The sequence below is a fragment of the Physeter macrocephalus genome, chromosome 7 (genome assembly GCF_002837175.3).
Source record: "Physeter macrocephalus isolate SW-GA chromosome 7, ASM283717v5, whole genome shotgun sequence".
Lineage (NCBI taxonomy): Eukaryota > Metazoa > Chordata > Mammalia > Artiodactyla > Physeteridae > Physeter > Physeter macrocephalus.
In genome coordinates, this window is record NC_041220.1 from 106,288,421 (window position 1) to 106,313,501 (window position 25,081).

The 25,081-nt window shown below is 39.4% G+C and overlaps 1 protein-coding gene across 1 annotated transcript in view; it reads left to right on the forward strand.

Moving 5' to 3' along the window:
• CLNK (cytokine dependent hematopoietic cell linker) overlaps positions 1-25,081 on the forward strand; it is a gene marked incomplete at its 5' end in the record, with an annotated part of 155,601 nt that overhangs the window by 72,436 nt on the left and 58,084 nt on the right. The window contains 3 exon segments of the mRNA XM_024119532.1: positions 3,988-4,129; positions 5,390-5,487; positions 12,200-12,245. Of these exon segments, the coding sequence (XP_023975300.1) occupies positions 3,988-4,129; positions 5,390-5,487; positions 12,200-12,245 (286 nt within the window).

Here is a 25,081-nt window from a genome sequence, read left to right on the forward strand (position 1 = left end):
CCACTATTTTATCTTCCAGGTCTCTTATCCATTCTTCTGCCTCAGTTATTCTGCTATTGATTCCTTCTAGAGAATTTTTAATTTCATTTGTTGTGTTGTTCATCACTTTTTGTTTCCTCTTTAGTTCTTCTAGGTCCTTGGTCTCTTTTTCACAGGCTGCAGGTTTGTAGTTCCCATTGTTTTTGGTGTCTGCCCCAAGTGGCTGAGGTTGATTCACTGGGTTGTGTAGGCTTCCTGGTGGAGGGGACTGGTGCCTGTTTTCTTGTGGATGAGGCTGGATCTTGTCTTTCTGGTGGGCAGGACCACGTCTGGTGGTGTGTTTGGGGTGTCTGTGACCTTAATATGATTTTAGGCAGCCTCTCTGCTAGTGGGTGGGGTTCCATTCCTGTCTTGCTAGTTTTTTTGGCATAGGCTGTCCAGCACTGTAACTTGCTGCTCGTTGAGTGGAGTTGGGTCTTAGCGTTGAGATGGAGATCTCTGGGAGCACTTTCGCCGTTTAATATTGCATGGAGCCATGAGGTCTCTGGTGGAGCAATGTCCTGAACTCAGCTCTCCCACCTCAGAGGCTCAGGCCTGACACCCAGCCAGAGCATCAAGACCCTGTCAGCCACATGGCTCAGAAGAAAAGGGAGAAAGAAAGAAAGAAAGAAAGAGAGAAAGAGAGAAAGAAAGAGAGAAAGAGAGAAAGAGAGAAAGAAAGAAAGAAAGAAAGAAAGAAAGAAAGAAAGAAAGAAGAAAGAAAGAAAAGGAAGAAGAAAGAAAGAAAGAAAGAAAGAAAGAAAGAAAGAAAGAAAGAAAGAAAGAAAGAAAATATAATAAAATACAATAGTTATTAAAATAATTTTTAAATTATTAAAAATTTTAAAAAATTAAAAGTAATAAAAAAAGAAAGAAAGGAGAGAGCAACCAAACCAGAAAATATATCTACCAATGGTAACAAGTGCTAAAAACTATACCAAAAAAACAAAAAACAACAGACAGAACTCTAGGACAAATGGTAAAAGCAAAGCTATACAGACAAAATCACACAAAGAAGCATACACATACACACTCACAAAAAGAGGAAAAGGAAAAAATATATATTTTGGGGGGGAAGTCTGAGGTCTTCTGCCAGTGTTCAGTAGGTGTTCTGTAGGAGTTGTTCCACGTATAGATGTATTTCTGATGTATTTGTGGGGAGGAAGCTGATCCCCACGTCTTACTCCCCTGCCATCTTGAATGTCTCCTGGACTTTTGTTTTTGAAAGGTTTTTGATTACTGCTTCAATCTCCTTACTAGGGATCAGTCTATTCAGAAAATCTAGTTCTTCATGATTCAGTCTTGGAAGGTTATATAATTCTAAGAATTTATATCCATTTCATTTTGGTTATCCAATTTGTTGGCATATAGCTATTCATAGTAGTCTCTTATAATCTTTTGTATTTCTGTGGTATTTGTTGTAACTTCTCTTTTGTTTCAGATTTTATTTATTTAAGCCTTCTCATTTTTTCTTAGTATGTCTAGCTAAAGGTTTGCCCATTTCATTTATCTTTACAAAGAAGCAGGTCTTAGTTTCATTCATCTTTTTCTGTTGTCTTTTTTTCTCTATTTAATTTACTTCTGCTCTAATTTTTATTATTTTCTTCCTTCTACTGACTTTGGGCTTTGTTTTCTCTTCTTTTTCTAGCTATTTTATGTATAAGGTTATATTATTTATTCAAGAATTTTCTTATTTCTTGAGATAGGCCTGTATGGCTACCTTTCCTCTTGGTACTGCTTTGGCTGCATGCATAGGTTTTGGTATGTCATATTTTCATTTTTATTAGTCCTCATGTGTTTGTTTTTTTTTTCTCCTTTGAATTTTTCCATTAACCCAATATTTGTTCAGTAGTATGTTGTTTAGTTCATTTGTCTATACAGGTTGTATCCTTTTCTTCTCCCCCTCATATTTTTGTTGCCACAGAAACATCCCTTTTTATGTTGTGAGTTCATTACCAAATTTAAGTAGCTATAGTTATTTTTAATGTTTTTTCCTTTATCCTTTATGCTATAATTAAGTGTTTAACAATCTATTCTGATATAGAGTTGCAATTTTCTGATTCTCTCTATTTATCACATTACTCAAAGTTTTGTATTCTTTTACCTTTTTGTTTCAAGTAGAAGAGCTCCTTTCAACATTTTTTGTAAGGCAGGTCTAGTGGTAATGAACTCCCTCAGATTTTATTTGTCTGGGAAAGCCTTTATTTCTCCTTTATATCTGAAAGATCACTTTGCTGGATAGAGTATTCTTGGCTCACAGTTTTTATCTTTCAGTATTTTGAGTATGTCATTCCTTTCTCTCATGGCCTACGGAGTTTCTGCTGAGAAATCTGCTGATAGCCTAATGGGACTACCTTTGTAGGTTACTGTCTTGTTTTTTTTTCCCTGACTGCCTTTAATACTCTTTCTTTATCATTGACTTTTGACAGTTTTAATATAATGTGTCTTGGAGTAGGTCTTTTTCCATTAAGATAATTAGGTGTTCTATTAGCTTCGTGGACTTGTATATCCAGTTCCCTCCTCAGGCTTGGGAAGTTCTCAGCTATTATTTTTTTAAATAAGCTCTCTACTCCCTTCTCCCTCTCTTCCTTTTCTGGTATACCCGCTATTCTTATGGTGCTTTTGTCTAATGGAATCAGATAGTTCTTATAGAATTTCTTCATTTTAAAAAAAAATCTTAGTTCTCTCTCCTCTTCTACCTGAATCATTTTTAAATTTCTATCTTTGAGCTCACTGATTCTCTCTTCCACATTATCTGCTCTATTTCCAATGCTTTCTAAAGCATTCTTCATCTCATTTATTTTCTCAAGCTCCAGAATTTCTGTTTGACTATTTTTTAGAGTTTTAGTCTCTTTGGTAAAGTATTCCTTCTGTCACTGGTTTTATTCCTGAGCTCATTGAATTGCTTTCTGAGTTTTCTTATGGTTTGTTGAGTTTCCTCATGACAGCTATTTTTAACTCTATCAGTTAGATCACAGTCTCCTGTGACTTAAATTTGGTTTCTGGATAACTGTCATATTCACTTTGTGATACTGTGTTACCATGGTTTTTCATGGTGCTTGATGAGTTGTTCCTCTACCAGTGCATCTGAAGTAGTAAACACCTCTCTTGTTTAGGTAAAGCTTTGTTTACTTTGATTCTAACAGTTCCACAGATTGGTAATTAGAGACCTTTCGTTTGTTTTTCAGTAGGTGCTGCTATAGCACATTTTTGTTTTTTCTTCTCTGAGCTGCCTCTGGCTCCATTTGAGAATCAGCAGTTTCCACCCTCCACTGCCTCTACCAGAGTTTTCACTGGTGCCCTTGTCATTGCTGCTTATGCCTCTGGGATCACTGGTGCCTTGCTGATGTCAATGTCACTGCTGCTACTGGCATCTTCATGTCCAAGTGTTGCTTGGGTTACCGGCAATGCTACTATAGCAAGGGATGGGGAGCCACAGGCAGGGGGTGCCAGAATCACAGGCGCACCTGGAGTTGGCAGGTTCTGCTGCTGCCCAGTTCCTTGTGGCCATGGGCACCAATGTAGCCAGGAAGTAAGAGTCGTTTACCACCTCTGCCACCAGGTTTTCTGGGGGGTCAGGATTATGGGCACCACCTCTACTGTTCCCCTGATTCTACCCTCTCTATGTATTCTGATCTACCTACCTTCAGATGTACAAACATGTGGGTCTCTCTGGAGTCCTGGTGTCTTGGGCAGAGGAAGCTTTGTTGAGTTATGGATGTTTTACTAGTTGTAGATTGAAGGGGTGAGACAAAGGGCGTGTCTCACACCACCATAATGCTGATGTCATTCTAGGGATATCATTAGAATTCTGCCTACTACAAGAATTTAACTGCCTCAGACCCCAGACTCTTAAATCTTTAACTCCAAGCTAAGAGAATCAATATTACTCCCCTAGCTAGCATGGTAGTCTATAATCTTTGTCATTATTGTACCTTTCCTTGACTCACTCAAATGTTCCCTCCTTAGGGAAGGAAATTAGCAGCAGTCCTCGATGGAGCAAAAGGCCACACAGATGAGGACTATGAAGACCCTGAGCTTCATATGGTAGAAGCACGGCAATCAGTGAAAATTTTACCAGCCAGGCCTATAAAGGAACCTGAATATGCAGGTAACATTTGGGGGCTGAAATCTGAAAATGCATGTCCATGCTGCAATAATGCATAGCAACTAAAGCGGCAGGTTCTGAATTAAACAGCTCTAGTTTAAAATCATGCTTCTATGTCTTATTAGCTGTGTGACCTTGAGCAAGCATCTAAATATCATTTTCTCTATCAGAAAACAGAGTTCATAATAACAGAACTTACCTCCAGAGTGTTTTTTGAAGATCACATGTATGATGCATGCTGAGTTCTCACCAGAGGACTTAACACAGAGTCAGAGCTCTATGACTATTGGTTATTATTATCATGATGCTCATCTTGAGTCCTAGAAACAACTGATGAGCATGACAGAAGATTGACCAGCAGGAATGTGGGCAACATCCCTGTTAAGACAAAGTTTGCATAGAGGAGATTACAGTAAAAGGGAAGACTTTTTAATATGGCTGATATGTCTTGCCAGTAACCAGCATATGAGTGGCACTAGGGCATGGCAGCAAAGCCAAGCTTTTTAAGAGAAAGAAGACCTTATTACAAATAAATCCACCTTTGCCTCTTTCTAACTGGGGTGCTTTGGGCAGCTCCAGGAAGTTCTCCGAACCTTAGGTAAAGCACACTGCTGTAAGGGAAAAGAGAAAGCATTTGTGATTTCTGAGAGCCTGATCTACTGAAATGAATCCACTGGGGAGAATCACCTTGTAAATAATAATGATATTCCTTTCTTCAGTTACTCAGCACGCATTTACTGAGTATCTACAGTGTGCCAGTTATCACGTTAAGGTTGTTCAAGTGACATAAAGATAAACAAAGCATAATCCATGTTCTCAGGAAGGTCACAATCTAATGGCAGAAAGACAGATAAACAGATAAGTATGATAGACTAAGTTAAGTCGATAATGTATATAATTATGTTAAGTATATAATTAAGTATATGACATGAAAAAGAGAGCCAGGGGTGGTGTGCGGGCGTCTAGGAAGATTTTCAAAGGGCATGACACAGCCTAAGCCTTGACAGATGAGTAGAATTCTCCAAGTGTATAAAAGAATGAAGAATGTTCAGGTCCAGACTTTGACATTTACGTGCATGGACCAAGAGGAGTGATTTCTCCTCTTTGAACCTCAGTCTCTTCATCCATTAAGTGGAAGTAGAATTACTTGCCTCATACCTATATTGTGATGATTCAATGAGTTTGTAGACAGGCAAATAGTTTATAAATTATAATATGCTGAGCCATGTAAAGTATGACCTTAAATTTTTTCTCTTCTCACAGATACACGTTATTTCAAGGGTGTGATGGACACGCCCCTTTCCTTAGATGCCAAGACCTCTATCCCCACAGACAGGCAAACCTGGATGAGGCTGGAAGAAGTGAGTAAAGGCTTGACCGTATGAACCAAACATACGAGAGCACATCCTAGCAGCCAAGAGCTTCCCCATCTCTCATTCCCAAGGCATCTTGTTAGGTGGTGAGCAGGTCAAGCTCAATGAGGTACGGGGGGATTAGACTGGTGGGATCATGGTTCTGTAGCCCCTGCCTGTGGCTCCCCAAGCCTAGAAGGGAGAAGAACATTTGTTGAAGATTTTCTGCGAGCCAGGCATCAGGCTTTCACCTGCACCTCATCTAATGCTCATCCTGTTCTCCGGAAGCAGAATTGAAACTCAAAGCTTTTTGATAATAACTTATCATTTTGCCCAGATTTTAGGCCCAAAGATTCCAACTGCTAATTATGTGGTAATAAGTACAGTCAGCCTTCCATATCTGCCAGTTCCCCATCTGCAGATTCAACCAAGGATTAAAAAAAAAATTCCACAAAGTTCCAAAAAAGGAAAACTTGAATTTGCCACATGCCAGCGACTATATACGTAGTATATACATTGTATTTACAACTATTTACATAGCATTTGCATTGTATTTGGTATTATAAGTAATCTAGAGATGATTCAGCCAACCAAGGATTGAGTAACACCATAGTATGTACTTAGTGAAAAAAATCCAAGTATAAGTGGACCCACACAGTTCAAACTCATGTTGTTCATGGGTCAACTGTATACAGGAGTATGTGTGTAGGTTATTTCCAAATACTATGCTATTTCATATAAAGGACTTGAGTATCCACAGATTTTTATATTCATGGGGGTTCCTGAAACCAATCCCCTACAGATACCAAGGGACTACAGTAAGTCAAACAACTTCTCTGAGCCTCTTTGTAAACCCATCTAAAAAATAAGAATAAAAATCTCTGCCATGCTTACTTCAAAAAGCTGTTGAGACCACAAAAGATAATCTTATGAAAATATCTTGTAATTGTAAATGCTCTAAACACATATCGAATTTTATTTGTAATAACACTTTTGCTAATGTGTAATTTTCTTAACGCAGAAATGCGTAAGATACAAGTTAATCATCCCTGGGGTTGCAGGGCTATCAGTCATAACATTTTGGGTACATTTCATGTCAGTGTTTTCTATGCTGATATGTTTCACGCAAGGGAGTCCTTATTGTATAGTATATACCAGTTTTCTTTCCTTGTCACGTTAACTTTCAGTCATAAAACAATCTCCCATGTGACAAAACAAGCATTAATAAGCATAATCTTTACAGATACATCACTCCCCATTACAAGATTTTTAATTATTTTACTTAACCATTGAGTGAAAACATTTTAAATGCTTTTAAGTACATGTTGTAAAATTTCTTCCTGAAAAATCATTTCAGTGTACCCTCCCAGAAGCCCTATGTTGGAATTTCCACCTCATAGAATTCTCACCAAAACTGGATATTACATTTGTAATCATAATTTAAAAGAACCAAAAAGAGATTTCACTGTTCTTTTTTAAAATCTGTAGCACATTTATTAGTGAGTGTGAACATGCTTTTGAATATTTATAACACATCTTCCTTGTGCATTATCTGTTCAAATAGTTTACCTATTTAACTTGAGGGTTTCTGTTAAATATTGACAAGAAAAGGAAACTACAAATTTTACCAAATAATGTCATTTACACAGAACACAGCCAAGAGAGATTGGGAGAGCAAGATAAGGGATAAAATACTGAACACTTCCTCTTTACACAGACACCAAGCTAAACACCTGAATCATTCACTCAACAAATTCACTCAAGACATATGTGTTGGGTGCCTGCCATGGACCAGACAAAATTATAGGCATGGGTAAACCACCAAGGCCCTGCTCTCGTGAAACTTACATCTAGTGGGAGGAGGCCTGTGATAAATAAATAGATAAATAATAGATACAAAGACAATATGTCAAGTGATGAGTGCTTTGAAAAAATAATGAAAGCAGGGCAGTCAGGGAAGGTCTTTCGGAGGATAGATGGCAATAAATGAATGAATGAATGACATTTAATCCTTAAAATGACCTTGCAAGACAAATGTTATAATCTCTATTTTAATGGCTCCAATATTTACCTTCTCTGAGCCTTTACTGTCTTAGCTATAAAATCTCATAGCGTTATGATAAGACATACAAAACACAGTGCCTGGCACAAAGCAATCCGTTACTAAATGACACCTCCATGAGGACAGGGACCATTTTAGCGCCAGTACCCAGCACAGTGCCTTTATGTAAGAAGTTTTCAACAGATATGGGTTAACTGGATAGAAATGAACAAACAAACTCTCAGTCATTTGATCTGAACCTTGAAATATGAATAGCTTGAAATATTAATAGGAAAAGAGACACAGTCTTCTTTCCCAGTTTGATCTCTATTCACATGGAACCCTTTTCCAGTCTGTTCCTCAAAGTTGTCACGTGAATATTTGCTACTATTCCCAAGATGTGAAACTAGGGCAGCCCCACAGGGGGCTGTTTGACAGGGAGGAGGACATTTCAGGGCTCTCACTACTAAAGCACGAAGCATATTCAGGGAACAATAGGAATTTTAGAGTCACTGGGCCAGAGGCGAAAGACACAAGTTCTTGTCTGGTTATAAAGAGTAGAAAATTCTGACCTAAAAAGTTAAGCTTTTCTTTCCCTCAAAAATCACTGATAATTAATCCCCCTTTCCATGTAAGTCAACCTTCATGAGAAGAATGCTTTTTAAAAAAATAATAATTCTTATTTGATTTTTTTTAAAACAACTATGCCAGAATTTGTCTCCATTTGTATTACTTTATATCCTTTCATATTATCTTTGTAGCTTTCTGTTATAAATTTCTTCTTTTACTTAGGTCACTTTGTAAGTGGAACTATAATCTCAACATATTAAGTCAAGTGAAATCTTGTGAGAAAAAGGATATGGGAGACTTGAGCACAATTTTGGCCAGGAGGGAAGTTGTCTTATAAATTAATTAAATAAGGACTTGGCCTCGATTCAGATAAAAAAGGAATTTTGCTTTTATAATCAGTGTTTGAATAATCAAGTTTTTATGGTAAGCAGATTTTTTTTATTATAACCTCATTCTCAGGAGTTAATTCTAATTCGTTTTGCACGTTTATGTTGAGATTAAACTCTCTGTGAAATGGATCTTCAACAATCCTTACAGGGGCCAGTTCTTACGATGACTCCTTAGACTGGTTACAACTGTCTTAAACCACTAGACCACTGTCCATCTTTTCATTTATTGAGCGCTTGCTGTGTACAAAGCACTATGTTCCACAATGGGGATTAAAAAAAATGAGCCAATGCCCACAGTCTAATGGAGGAGGCATTGGCCCAAACAGGCAGTTGTGATGTAATACAAAGTGTTAAGACAGAAGTGACACAGGGTGCAAAGAGCAGGGAGCTGCATCACTTAGTCCAGCCAGAGGCTTTTAAGAAGCCTTCTGGAGGAAGCAATGCAAAGCAGCCTTTTTTTTTTTTTTTGAACATCTTTATTGGAGTATAACTGTTTTACAATAGTGTGTTAGTTTCTCCTTTACAACAAAGTGAATCAGTTATACATGTACTTATGTTCCCATATCTCTTCCCTCTTGCGTCTCCCTCCCTCCCACCCTCCCTATCCCACCCCTCTCGGTGGTCACAAAGCACAGAGGTGATCTCCCTGTGCTATGCGGCAGCTTCCCACTAGCTATCTAATTTATCTCCCTCCCTCCCACCGTCCCTATCCCACCCCTCTCGTGGTCACAAAGCACAGAGGTGATCTCCCTGTGCTATGCGGCAGCTTCCCACTAGCTATCTAATTTACATTTGGTAGTGCATATATGTCCCTGCCACTCTCTCACTTCGTCACAGCTTACCCTTCCCCCTCCCCATGTCCTCAAGTCCATGCTCTAGTAGGTCTGTGTTTTATTCCTGTCCTACCACTAATCTCTTCATGACATTTTTTTTTCTTAGATTCCATATATATGTGTTAGCATACGGTATTTGTTTTTCTCCTTCTGACTTACTTCACTCTGTATGACAGACTCCAGGTCTATCCACCTCATTACAAATAACTCAGTTTCATTTCTTTTTATGGCTGAGTAATATTCCATTGTATATATGTGCCACATCTTCTTTATCCATTCATCTCTCGATGGACACTTAGGTTGCTTCCATGTCCTGGCTATCGTAAATAGAGCCGCAATGAACATTTTGGTACATGACTCTTTTTGAATTATGGTTTTCTCAGGGTATGTGCCTTTGACATCAGTAACACATTGCACTGTAATCAGTAGTTCTGATCCGAGACCATTTTGACCCCTAGTGGTCATTTACAATGCCTGGAGACACTTTTGGTTGTCAAGACTTGGGGAGCGCTACTGACACGTACTGGGTGGAGGGCCGGGATGCCGCTCAGTATATTGCAAAAGCACAGGGCAGCCCTCACAGCAGAGAATTATCCGGCCCCAACTCTCAATGATGCTGAGGCTGAAAAACTTCTGTTATAATTAAACCTGTGTTATAATATATTGTAAACTCAGAACTGCATGCCTGTCTGAGTCTCCCTTCACCATCCAAGTTCTTATTCCTCTTTGTTCCCTCATAATCCAGCATTGATACAGGTATAAAGAAGGCACTAGTAAATATTTATTGGATAGAAAAATGGGAGTAGCCCTGGGGGAGGGGCAGGAAATATTTCTAGGCCCGGGATCCTATGCTAATATCATCAGAGGGTACCTCCCTCTGGGGAAGATGCAATGCAAAGAAACTCTCTCATGGGAAAGATCCAAATGGATCCAAATGTTCAAAAGGGAAAATGGACACTGGCCACCAAAGGGGAAAAGAACAGAAACACTAAGGAAGCCCCATCCCTAATACCCTAATCACGCACAGCCCAGCTGAGACAGAGACAATGGAGAACCTCTCCTGCTCCAGGCTGGCAATGGCAGGTGGGAAAGAGCATTGGGAGAGACCTGCTCTGCAGGGCGGGTGCCCAGGGAAGGCAGAAAGCTGAGGATGCAACAAGAACCTTGCAAAACTCCAATAAAGATGTTAAAAAAAAAAAAAAAGCTACCATAAAAAATTAAAATAAAAACCCAGCACACCAGGCTCCATACCCCGGTGGAGTTGGAAGCTGATGGTGTGATGAAGGAGGCCGTAACAACAGCAAACCCAAACCACACTCAAGTCTTGGCTAACTTGGCCAGCAGAAGAGCCACCACTTTCCAAGCACAAATAAGGTGTTTCAGTGTTCCACAGAGGAAGAGGTGGACGTTGAACATTAAGACATGAGGTAACAGGGCGTTCAGTGACCCTTCCTCCCCATCCACCTCGGCCAACTCAACTTGGCACCAATAAAGTGTAACACTAAGACTCTCTATTAGTCAGGGTTCTCTAGAAACATAGGCGGTAGATGATGGATAGGTAGATAGATAGATAGATAGATAGGTGATAGAGAGATGATAGGATAGATACGATAGAAAGACAGAAACATATAGACATATATAGCCATAGACATAGATACATATACACATACATATAAATAAATTAGTGATTATGGAGGCTCAGTCCCACAATCTGCCATCTGAAAGCTGGAGGCCCAGGAAAGTCATAGGCATAAGTTCCAGCCTGAGTCCAAAGGCCTGAGCACCAAGAGAACCAATGACGTAAATCTCAGTCATCGAGGGCAGGAGAAGACCATCGTCCCTGGTCAACAGTCAGGCAGAGAGATCAAATTCTCCTTTCGCCTCCTTTTTCATTCTATTCAGGCCCTCAATGGACTGAATGATGCCCACCGGCATTGGGGAGGGCAATATGCCTTACTCAGTCTACTGATCCAAATTCTAATCTCATCTGGAATCACTTTCACAGACACACCGAGAAATAATGTTTAATCAAATATCGGGATACCCTGTGACCCTGTCCATTTGACACATAAAACTAACCATCGTAGACCCCAATACTGATCTAGGCTTAAAGGCTTTCAAAGGCATGGGGCATCATTAGGTTGTCTCTATCATCTTCTTCACTCTCACGCTTAATGATTGTACAGCCAGCCCTTAATAGTTCAGCAACACCTTTACTACTATTAATAATGACAGCTAACGAGTATTCAGCTTCATTTGTGTCCTTTCCTGTTCTAGGCACATTGCCTGTCTCATGTAGTCCTGCCACCCTTGTGAGGTATCAGTTCTTTTGTTACCTCCATTTCACAGATGAGGAAACTGAGGCTTGGAAGGTTAAATGACTGGCCACGTTCTCATAGCCAGCACATGATGGAGGTGAAATCCCAACACGGGCCTCCACACGAGGCCACACTCTGATCTGCCTGCTCCATCGCTTTCATGGACTTGATCATGTATGTTGATCTTCACAATAATTCAATGACATGATTGACTAAATATTTTCCCTATTAAAAAGATGAAAAATCTAAGGCTCATAATATGGTAAATGCTTTTCCAAAGTTTCACAGCAATAAGATTGGACTGGATCTCAAACCAAGTATTTTTATGCCAAATTACCACCTGAGGCCACTACCCTCATTGCTGGCACAGTGGTACATGTATTTACACGTATTTACACATATTGACTGATTGCCTCCCATACTCATAGGGTGATCTATAAGAATGATGAGTCCAGGGACTTATGCCTTTATCCTTGGGAATCATCAGATTACAGTTATATACTGAGTGGCAGGTCATGAGATGGTATAGTCACAATTTAAGAAATAATGGTGCCACGTTGTCTTCTACAGGTGGAACAACCCATTTCCAGGGATATCAGAGGCCAACATGTTAAAGGTAAAGTCAAATCACAAAGTTTGAAATATATTTGCATCTTTCTTTGCTTCCAAGATCCTCTTACATTTTTGTCTGTGGTCACAGATTTCTTCAACAAGGTTATCTATTGAATTAACCTTCATGAAATAACTAATTTTGGAAAGAGTCTCTCACATCTTATGTATTTTTATCACCTTACCTTATTAATGAAGAACTTGATCGTGAAAAGTCATATTCCATGTTGTGCAATTTGGGAAAGAACTTGTTTTGAAACATATGGGTTGCATCAGATATATAACTAAGTTATTTCTCTAAGCATCCCCCTCGGTAAAATTGCAAGATAGAAATCTAATTTTAAAATGCTGATTAATTAACATGAAAATAGATTTTAAAGCTTCCGGCAAAGCAACTCAATTTGGAGATAAAGATACAGGTAAGAACCTGAAAGGAAATAATCAATTTCAGTTGTGCTAGAAGCACAAATGGAGGATAGCCAAAGAAATTTAATTGGATCCTATGCATTATAGCTTCTCTCATCATTTCCCCCAATGTCCCCATATTCTCTTACAATGTTCAGTTAGAAAAGATGACAATCCCATGATTTACATTTCCCAGTAACTGAAACATCGAATTCATCTTTTATGTGTCTGATGCTATATTCTATAACATATTATTAACATCACATTTTCTTTAACGGGAAAGTGTAATAGTTAGGGTCCTAAGAGGAAACAGATGGCACACACCCAAATTAGGATAATTGAAGGAGGTTTATTTACAAAGGAACTATTGAGTAAGGTGTGTGAGGTGTAGGAGGAGAATGAGGGGCGATGCAGAAACTGGGGCCAACAGCAGTGGTGCTGTCACCACCCCTAAGCCCAAAAGGATGAGGAGACAGCTACAGAAAACCAGAAGGAGCTCACCACCTTGAGAGAAGCAGTGACCACTGGTTGAGGAACACCACCAGTCCATGTGGACCTCCCAGGGTGGGAGTCAAGGGAATACATGCCCCAACCTCCCTCTCCAACCTTCCTCTGATCTCCTGTTGGGACTTCCCAATGGCTGAACCCAACCTGAAACCACGGGGCAAGGTAGCCTGCATGTGCTGGTTGGTCTCCCAGGATGGAGGGTGGGGTGGAGCAGGGTGGACAAGGTGAACAGTGGACCTGGAGGCTCAAAGGGAAGATATGCACAAGGGAAGCAAGGTGGAAGGAGCAATGAGAGGAGCCCAAGCCCAGGCTCTACTACTCCCTGGCTGTGTTACCTTAAGTAAGGCACCTAACCTTTCTGAGTCTTACTTTCCTCCTCCTGAAATGGGAAGTGGGCAGGGCTTTTATGACTCATCAATTCAACTGAATTAGCAGAGGCAGGAAACAAGAGCTGTTCCCTCCTCCATCTCTCCTCTCCATCCTGCACAGCCTGACAGAGCCCTGTCTATCTTCCCTCTAGACCTCTCCTAAACCTCTCAAAATAGGGGAGATTTCCTATCAGTGCCTCTTTAGTCCTTAAACACGTAAATGCCTTCCATGCACACAGCACTTGATTCAGAGCTTTTCTCCATTAACGGATGTATTTTAGTCCTTAGAAGACCACATGAATTACGTAGAGGAAGTTTTTTCATGCCTCTTGACAGAGGAAAGGAGCAGAGCACAGAGGCATCCCAGAGCAGATCATAAACGTTTGATATATAAATGTCCTAAGTCCTAATAGAAGTTTTATAGGCAATTTATTGAGAAATGAGTCCTGGGGAGAAAGCAGACAAGAAATGGATTTCACAATTCCCCTCTTTTTTTCATAGTTCACTATAGACATGCACCTTCATTTCTTTGATTGCAGAATCTTCTTTGACCACTATTCTACATATATTAATATGTCTGTGTGACTATCAGGATGGTTCTAATTCCAATTCCAACGTACGCAGGGGTGCAGTTTCCACCCACACACCATCAAGCAATTCTCTGGATACCAGCTGGGTATCCTACAATTCAATCCAATTCTCACACTAGCCACCCAGAGACAGCACCAAATTCCACAAGTTAAGGGCTCAGTCCTACAAGACCGTACCTCACCACCACTTCAGATGCCAGTCACAAGCCCAGATTGTCACCTGTGTTTCTATAGATTGGAGGTTCCAACCACTCCCTCCTTAGGTTCGATTAATTTGTTAGAGTGGCTCACAGAACTCAGAGAAACATTTTACTTATTAAATTCCCAGTTTATTGTAAAAGGATATAACTCGGGAGCAGCCAGATGGAAGAGACATATAAGGGGAGGTACGGGGAAAGGGCAGGGATCTTCTATGCTTCCTGAATCTCTCAAACTCCAAACTTTGGGGGTTTTATAGAGGCTTCATTACATAGGCATGGTTGATTAAATCATTGGCCATTGTGGATTGAACTCAATCTCAAGCCACTCTCCTCTCCCTGGGGTGCGGGGCGGGGGTGGGGGGTTGACGTAGGGGACTGTAAGTTCTAACCCTTTGATCCCGTGGTCTTCGGCTAGGCACCACTGACAGCCAGTCCCCATCATTAGATGGAGTCCAAAAGTCACCTCCTTAACATAACAAAAGACACCTTGATAGCTCTCATCACTATGAAATTCCAAGGGATTTAGGAGCTCTGTGCCAGACACAGGGACGAAGACCAAACATATATTTCCTATTATAAATCCCAACATCACAACTATTCATCTACACTTTGCCTCAGCTTACAAATATTTGGAGTAGTCAACAAAAACTTGCACGGTAAAATGGAAGAAAAATGTTTTAAATCGTAGGAAGTATCTAGATAGACTGTAAGACTAAGGTAAAGATAAAATTCAGGATGCGCGGGCACACATCACTACATTCTATTACAATTAAACTGCTAGTTTTTCTCTAAGCTTCCCGGTAACCTAAGCAAAAAGGCAATCACGCTTTTTTTATGTGAAATTAATTACCCAAAATAAAAAAAGAGCAAAGAAATTCCTCCGGGAGTGCAAGAAAGACACATCTTTCAGAGCTAAGTTAGTGCTGTCAATTTTATAAGGGTTGTTGGCTGATATCCAAGTACCACGGCTATAAAATATGACTTTTTTTAAAAGTAGACCCCAATGTAAACTGAAATCATAACTGCAGAGATGACCTCAGTGAAAGCAAGACTCACAGGAGTTGAGCTTGTAGGTTGCCTGGAAAACTTCTTCAATAAGAGTTATTTCTTCATGTCTTCTTTTCCTGCACTTCCATAATTGATGGTTTTGTATTACCACCCAGAGCTCTAAGGTACTGTACAGAGAAAGGAGCTGAAAAGGGGAAAAGTAATATGAATGCCCCCGTTTTTTGGATCAGGCATCTTGCTGGAAAATGCTTGAATGATTTATGTGTTTATTATAAAATTCTGTATTTTTGATGCAAACACATTCTCAGATAATTTATTCATTCTCACAAAATGTCATATAGAAAAACATATTGCGTGGTTCAGTAATGGCAGAATTTTATGGTGATATTTTTCATCAAGTTGAGCAGTTATAGATTTATGTTAATGTACATTTCATATTATTTTTCTTGCAATCATATTCTGACATTATCTGGAAACTGTCAGGTTTCAAGAACTTATCTTCCCTGAAGCTTGGCTTTTTCTTCTTTTTTTTCATTCCTAAAAATAGGTAAAAGTTGATTTGGGGGCAAAGTATGTATATAGTGTAAGTTGTTTATGATGAACCATTAATTAGCATTAACCACAGATGCAGAAGAAACTGTCTCTTTTCAGGTGAAGATAGCTGTAATATTCAAAAATGGTGTGCTTAGCTTCTTAATGCTGAGAATAAGTGAGCCTAAAATGAGTTTCTCTTTGCCTTGCATGTGAACCAAGCACAAACTCTAAACCAGTTTCCTTTGAGATAAAAAGCATATCATGTACAAGAATGAATTTATAATGAAATACAATAAACTATCGATGAGAAGAAGAAGGAATTATGCATAGATGGCTAAACATTGATATCCAGAAACATGAGCTTGGTTGAAAAGAAGCAAGATAGAATTCTACATAATGCCATCAAAAGACCTTTCTACTAGTTTGATTTTATTCGAATTTAGATGTCATAGAGTTTAGAGTTAATCTGGTTTTACCCTCTCATTTTATGCCAAGAAGCCTGGCAAGAGAAGGGGCTCACTCAAGGTCACAGAGCAAGCAGTCCAAGCCTAGACCAGAACTCAAGTTTTGTCAACTATGGCAATGTTTCCAGGGTTTTACTATATTTACTAGTATCTAAAATTTTTTCTGCAAACTCTCCCTGTTCCCTGATTTCCCACTCATCCAAACTATGCAATTTTTAGTGCAAAAGACATGAATTGAGGGATGATACTGTCCTCTAGCGGCAGAACACGGCAACACAAAACATCACAAAAAATGGTGGAATTTGCCATCCTATAGATTATATCCTTAACAAATAACAAGCTTTAGGCCCCAGGCCTAGAAATGATAAGAAATAAATTTAAGATTATTCTCGCACTATTTTAGATTTAAATTTATTTCAGACACAGCCAGTGGCTCAAAAGTGATAGAGGTCATACCCTTATTTGGGAGCAAAAAAAAAAAAAGAAAGAAAGAAGAAAGAAAAGTGAGAGAGGCATTGATATAATATTCAGTTCAAAGCCAATGTTATAAATGTTGTAAAATCACTCATTAATGGAACTACAGGACAGTATTTTGTCTCACCATCACACAGAGAAAAGAACAAGCGTTTGAGCAGCAAATACACTCTTCAATAGTGAAATATAAAGAGTAGCCACAATTAGAAGAATTGAAAACAAGGCAGTCACAACACCGTGTGATAACTGCCAGGGGAGAAGGCCACTTTTATTCAAAATCACTTTGTGCCAGGGCACTGAGCCACAGAAGACCTTACACCGTCAGGAGTCCACAGTCTGGTCGGGTCTATACGAAGTGTTGTCGGAACTCAAAAAAGTACGTACATACTTAATTCGGCCCCTGCAGAAGAACTGTGAATCCTAGGAAAGATTCACACAGCAAGGGAAATTGGGCTGAGGTGTGAGACAATGACCTCAGGGGAAGTTAAACATTATGTCTGAGATGTAGCAGCAGCTGAAATATGGTTGCGTGAATGTTAGATTTGGGGACAAGGAGACCTGCGTTCAAATCCCAGCATTACCGCTTTCCAAATGTGAAATCTACAAGGAACGTAACCTCTCCAAGTTTGTTTCCATATCTCTAAAAGGGAGGAGGAAATGCACCTACATTGTAATACATCTGTCTGTTTTAAAGTTAATAACCAATGCAAATCCTATAGCACGGTTATTGACACGTGACGGACACTTGACAAAGGGATACTGAACTGAACTAATGGTTTCTGGAATTCATTTCTCCCTCTTTTACCCTCTGCTGTTCTCCCTACACTGGAATGTATTCCTGCCTCTCTGTGTAGGCTGAGACCATCTCATGCTCTATCTACTTTGGTATGGAGCATACACAATAAATCTGTTATCAATGAATCTAAAAATAAGCTCCTCAATCACAAAGACCAAAGTTTACTAAACATTGTTTTCCTTACAGCAAACACATAGCACCGTGCTGAGCACATAGTGGATGCATAATAAACACTAAAGTAACTCTAAAATTTAGCCCATTTTAATAAAAGCGTATTAGATAAGCATTGCAGGCTGTCATAGGACCAACTAGAGACAAGCCTGTGATCCTCAGCCATGCATTCCCATTAGGTAGAGGCCTGCAAGAGGCAAGTCAAGAAGCCTGGTTGCTTCTGGCTCTGTCTCTGTCTGTGCTATGAATTTGTTAGTGCAAGTTCACGTGCCCAATGAACAGTAAAGCCAAACAAACTGAAACATAGGAGTTTGGAGCAGAAAAAGATTTATTGCAGGGCCATGCAAAGAGACTGGTGGCTCATCCTCTAAAAAACCTCGAGCTCTTGAAGGGTTTCAGCAAAGCATTTTTAAAAGCCAGCTGAGGGGGTGGGCGGTCACAGGGTATGTGATCAGCTCATGCACAGTTCTCTGACTGGCTGATGGTGAAAGAACAGGGCAGTGTCACAGGGGTTAACATTATCAGTCCTTAGGCTCCAGGAGGCCTGGGGGCTGTGTGCTCATGGTCATCAAGTAGTTAAAATCTTCCATTTGGTGCAGGGTTTTCACATCCGTAAAAAAAACTCAGGAAATGTGCATCAAATACTCTTATCTATGTACTTCACAGAGAAGATAAAGCAGGGGATATGGGGGAAGGCCTGTCCCAGGAAGATCCCAGAGGGTCCTGCTCCGTTACAAATTTAGGCAAATGATATTCCCTTACTGGCCCTTAATATCCCATCTATAGAAATATGGTAGAACACATCGGCCTCTAGCATTTTGTGAATCCATGGATACGGTTCATACATACAAATCCACCCACCCCACTGCCCATGTCATCGCCTCTGAAGCCTTAGTCCTTCCCTTCACCCTGCCTGCCCACCTTTCCTGAGACACCCAGGTCAGCGGAAAAGATGTCTCCTGGGCTTGTTTAGGAAAGATGCTTCTATCCCACATCTGTCACTAACAAGGTGCAGCTGTTGACATACATGTTCCTAAGAAACTGCCCTTTCCAACCTTATTTGAGGAACTGTTAAAGCTGGCAGGTCCCTCCCACATCCCTGGCTTTGCCTAGCTTAATCCCTCCCCACTCAATCCAAAGAATGCTTTCAGCAATTTACTGCTGGAATTAATTTCTGAAAGTTTCCACAGGCGTGGAGAGGTTTCTCAAACAGGCCTTGTGAAATATCTACTAGCCACTTGGATCGTAAGTTGCTTCTTTGGATGCTTCCACAATTAATCATCAGGACGTGAAATCCTAAAGGTTCACTTGCATACATCATAAAACTTTTAGACATAATAAATACTGTGACTGAGGCCAGGTTTTATCCAATTTTGTTCAGAGTCTATGTCTCTAATTACAGAACGTTACACTGATGGTATGTTTCCAAAAGTGTTGATTGTGATGATCATATTTCATAGATAAAAGGTATTGTGGATATTTAGCCCAAATTGACTAGGAGCTAATTGAAAAACAAGTATTATTTTATTTAAGCTTGGCCATCCAAGGAACTGCACTTCATTATCTGCATTTTACAGACATGGAAACAAGCCCAGAACATTTAACTAATGTGCCCAAGATTACTCAGTAAGTGATAGAGGGGGGATTAGAACCCAACACGAATGATTTCAAAGATCCCATTTGTGACCACTCTATTGCATCACTGTCCCTTCTCTCAAGAAACAAATTCTTGGATCCTACGTGTCTTCTTTTCTTAAATCACAGATGAGGATACCAAAGCTCAGAGAAGCCAAACAACTTGTACTAAGTCACATGGCACATTAGTAGTAGCACTAAAACCAGATCACAAGCAGTGGTAAATGTGTAATATCCAAATCTCTGAACAAAAGGTATGAGAACAAAGTTGGAGGACTGATGCTACTCAACAGCAAGGCTTACTATAAAGCCACAGTAATCAAGACAGTGTGGTATTAATGAAGGACTAGAAATATAGATCAGTGGAACAGGACAGAGAAACCAGAAATAGACCCCCCAGAGAGTCAACTGACCTTTGATAAAGAAGCAAAGGCAATACAATGGAGCAGAGGTAGTCTTCTCCACAAATGGCGCTAAAACAATTGGATATCCACCTACAAAAAAATAAATCTAGATTCAGATCTTACACTCTTTGCAAAAATTAACTTGAAATGCATCATAGACCTAAATTAAAAATCAAAACTATAAAACTCACAGGAGGTAGCATAGAAAACCTAGATAACCTTGGGTATGGTGATGCCTTTTTAGTTACAACACCAAAGACATGATCTATGATTGATAAGCTGAACTTGGTTAAAATTTTTAAACTTCTGCTCTGCAAAAGACAATATAAGGGAATAAAAAGACAAGCCACAGACTGAGAGAAAATATTTGCAAATGACACATCTGATAAAACACTATTCTCCAAAATATACAAAGAACTCTCAAAGCTCAACAATAAGAAAACAAACAGCCCAATGAAAAAAAAAAAAAAAAAAAAGTGTCAAAGACCTCAACAGAGACCTCACCAAAGAAGACATACAGGTGGCAAATAAGCATATGAAAACATGCTCCACATCATATGTCACCAGGGAAATGTAAATTGAAACAATAATGAGATACCCCATCCATCTATTAGAATGGCCCAGATCAAAACACTGATAACAGCAAATGCTGGTGAGGATGTGGAGCAACAGGAACTCTCATACACTGCTGGTGGGAATGCAAAATAGTACAGCCACTTTGGAAGACAGATTGGCAGTTTCCTACAAAACTGAACATACTCTTACCATGTGATCCAGCAATCACACTCCTTGGCATTTACCAAAGGAATTGAAATTTTATGTCCACACAAAAACCTACACACAGATGTTTATGGCAGCTTTATTCATGATTACCAAAAACTTGAAAGCAACCAAGATGTCCTTCAGTAGGTGAATGAATAAATAAACTGTGGTACAATCCAGACATTCCACTGTGGAATATTATTCAGTGCTAAAAAGAAATGAGCTATCAAAACACAAAAATACATGGGGGAACCATAAATGCATATTACCAAGTGACAAAAGCCAATCTGAAAAGGCTACATATTATGTGATTCCAACTATATGACATTCTGGAAAAGGCAAAACTATGGTGGCAGTAAAAAATTCAGTGATTGCCAAGAGTCTGAGTTGGGGAGAGCGATAAATACATAGAGCACAGAAGATTTTCAGTGAAAATACTCTGTATGATATTATAATGATGAGTACATTATACATTTGTCCAAACCCATAGAATGCACACCAAGAGTGAGCCCTTAGGTAAACTATGGTGTTTGGGTGATTATGATGTATCCATGTAGCTTCATCCTTGGTAAAAAATGTAACATTTTGGTGAGTGATGTTGATAATGGGGGAGGTTATGCATGTGTGGGAGCAGGTGATAAATTGGAAATCTCTGTACCTTCCTTCCCACTCTGTTGTAAACTTAAAACTGCTCTAAAAAATAGTCTTTATTTTTTAAAAAAGTAATTATGCTCACCACAGACATACTAAAGAAAATATTGCATCTCAAAAAAATAGTATGTACATACATGCGTATATAGACCTGTTATAAATTTTACTGATAAAAGGATGTATATAGCACACAGTTTTAAAATAATAGTAAAATATACAACACTCTATCATAAATTTTATATAGCCAATTGATTTTCACAGAGTGCTTTCGCTGATTTTTTCCAAACTCTTGTATCTGCAGCCAAACGATGACTGCAATTGACGTAATTACATGAACAGCTTCTTAGCTGAGTCAGATGGTAGTTTTTCAATATCAGAAGTATATTTCCTCAATTTTCTTCTTTTTACAATGTAATGGGACAACGTACAGACACAACACACTTTTATATTTAATTTGCTTTGTCAACATTTTCTCCATCTCTTTAAGTCTAGACAAGCAGTAAAACAATAAATCAAACCCTAATTTGCAGCATTTGCCAATTTCCATGGTGTAAATACTTCCCCTACAGCAGATTTCAAGCCACCAACCTGATCATTGAACAGGTAGTTGGGAAGAGATACCATTTTTTAGTATTTCCATCATAGACACAATAGAGGTAAATAACTTCAACAGCATAGATAAATGTGGTAGAATAACTAGGAAGTCATGAGTTTTGAGCAGATGCTACCTTTGTTTTTGAAATAACTTAAGTGTACATTTACATAATTAATTTTTAAATAATGGCCGTGTTTAACACCTGCATTGCAAAATCTTGAAAATTTAACAACGAGCTCCTGTAAGAGGGCACCAGTACCCCTCCCAGCCCCCCACCCCCACCCCGAAATGCCACATGCAGGTCTCGCGATACTTTAATAACTTCACAGAACCCTCTGAGGTTGAGAACTTGTTCGTGACTTCACCCTAACAAGTTATGGGGGTAATAGATTCTACAGCAATGCTGTGTTCAGCTCACTATATTATCTCCCAAGAAGCAATACATTTTTCAACAGAAGTGAAAACTGTCTTGCTGCAGACTGAAGAGCAAAATAAGGACACAGTCTCGGCAGATGGTGCTAATTACACATGCAGCCAACAGATGGCGAGCATGCCAGCCTCCTCCTAGTGAAAACTGCTTGATTGAATGTCAAGATGCGAACTATCTCGAATAACAACTGTTTGGGTCTTCTGATGGGACAGGGAATTTTTCATAGCATTTTGGGTATTTGTGTACCTCCTCAGGAGGGTCGATTGCCATTTTCCCTCTAATCTTCCATTACACAATAATACTAGTTACAGCGGGGATGCATTCAAAGCCATCACGTGAACTTCATCAATTCATTTATTCCACATACGAAGTCCCATGAAGTATGAGTAACCATGTCTCACTTTTCCAGATGAGAAATCGCAACCGTTCCTCAATCCATTTGTTTATTTCATTAATATTTATTGAGATCCTGCCATGAACCTACCCATAGTAGTAGCAGAATCAAGGTTCAAACTCAAGAAACTCAGCTCCAAATCTCATCCTCTTCCAGTATGTCAAATACCTGAGTTGTTATTACTTTCTTGAACAAGCCCCACCCCCGCAAAAAAATATGGTTGAATTTTATCTGAATTATTATCAAATCTGTATGACAGTATGACAAGTTATTTCACCTGTTTGATCTAGTTTTCTCCCTCGTGGAGTCCCTGAAGTTCGTTTCTACCTCTTAGTCTATAACGTTTCAGTTATCTAAGCAATAAATAGAAGCTCATGGCATAAATTACTGCTGTTAGATATATTTGACATAGCCGAAGCCCTCAGGATTTTTGATATTGCATATAATATCAGAAACACATTTAAAAAAATTTTTTTAACATCTTTATTGAGATACAGTGCACATACTATAAAATTCACTAATTTAAAATGTACAATTCAATGACTTTAGTATATTCATAGAATCCTGCAACTATCACCACAATCTAAGTTTAGAAAATTTTATCACTGAAAAAGAAAGCCTGTATCCATTAGAAGTTGCTCCTCAACCCTTGCCCTTCCCCAAGAAACCACTAATATACTTCCCATCTCTGTGGATTTGCCCATTCTAGATTTTTAAAATATAAATGAACTCATACAACATGTAGTCTTTCGACTTCCTTCATTGAGCATAATGTTTTAGAAGTTCATCTATGTTGTAACATGTATCAGTACTTTATTCCTTTTTACTGACAAATAACGTTCCATAGTACAGACATACTTGTTTATTCTTTCATCATTCTGTTTATTCTTTCATCAGTTGATGGACATTTGGGTGGTTTTTACCTTTTGACTTTTATGAATACTGCTGTTATGAAAATTCATGTACAAGTTTTTGTATAGATGTATGTTTGCATTTCTCTTTGAGTATATACCCAGGAGTGGAATTATTATACCATGTGGTAGTCCTGCATACACACATTATTTTTTAACTAATTTTTAATCTAATTTTTGGCTATGTTGGGTCTTCATTGCTGCGTGCAGGCTTTCTCTAGTTGCAGCGAGCAGGGGCTACTCTTCATTGAGGTGCGCAGACTTCTCATTGCTTTTCTTGTTGCAGTGCGAGGGCTCTAGGGCGCGTGGGCTCAGTAGTTGTGGCTCACAGGCTCTAGAGCACAGGCTCAGTAGTTGTGGCACCCGGGCTTAGTTGCTCCATGGCATGTGAGATCTTCCTAGACCAGGGATCAAACCAGTGTCCCCTGCATTGGCAGGTGGATTCTTAACCGCTGCGCCACCAGGGAAGTCCCTACACACAGTTTTTAAATGAGGGGGATACTAACTGATGCCAGGGAAAACCTTACGTTGTAATGAAGGCACATGACTCACGGACGGTGTAGGGAAAAGATGCACCACCGTTAAGGCAAAGTTCTCACCACAGCCTACAAGACCCTGTGTGATCTGGACACTCCTCCACCTCCACCAGCACCGCTGGGACAGTACTGCCCCCTTTGTTCTCATCCCACCTCTGAGCCTTTGCACTTGCTTCTCCCCCCGTCAGTGATACTCTTGGCCAGGTATTCATATGGTGTGTTCCCTCACTTTCTTCAAGCCTCTGTTCTCGTCACCTATCCACAAAGGCCTTCTGGGGTCTGTCTGAAAAATAGTAGCCCCGTCCGCCATCTCTCACTCACCCTACTTCATTTTTCTTTGTAACACCTGTCATCACCTGACATCATATGCTTTTGTTTACTTCTTTTCTATCTCCTACCACTGGAATGTAAGTTTACATGAGAATAGCAACTTTTTTTGACATTATATTCCCCAAAACCTACATCAATACATGTATTAAAAATGAATCCATGCCTGACATACACTACGGGCTCAATGATAAGTAAATGAATAAAAGCAAGATAGATGTCCTTTTCTAAACTCACAGTCACTGAAGCAAATGGGATACATATGTCTGAAGCCATAAATGGAACGTTCCTATTGAATTGCAGATGCTCAGTCTTTTTATTGAATTTTTTTTCCAATGAATTGAATTGATCCCCGATAGTTATAGTGGTAGCTATGAAGAAAGATGTCTTAGACAGCCGACATCTAGCTTCACAGGGAAGGTCATCAGCATAAGCTGTAAGGTAGCTCCCCAGGGAGCTCTACGGCTGAAGCCAATGCACAATAAAATGAGGGCAAGTTAGTTTTGCGTTTTCTAATGTCATGCCTTAAAGAAGCATCCTGTGGCCTAAGTTTTTTAGTAATATCATTGAAACAGCCAAAGATCTAACATTAACCAGGTGGCCACAGTTGTTGAAATACGTGCTGGGTCATATTTTGTGATTTTACAATGCCTGGAACATCTACGATTCATGGCTTCTATC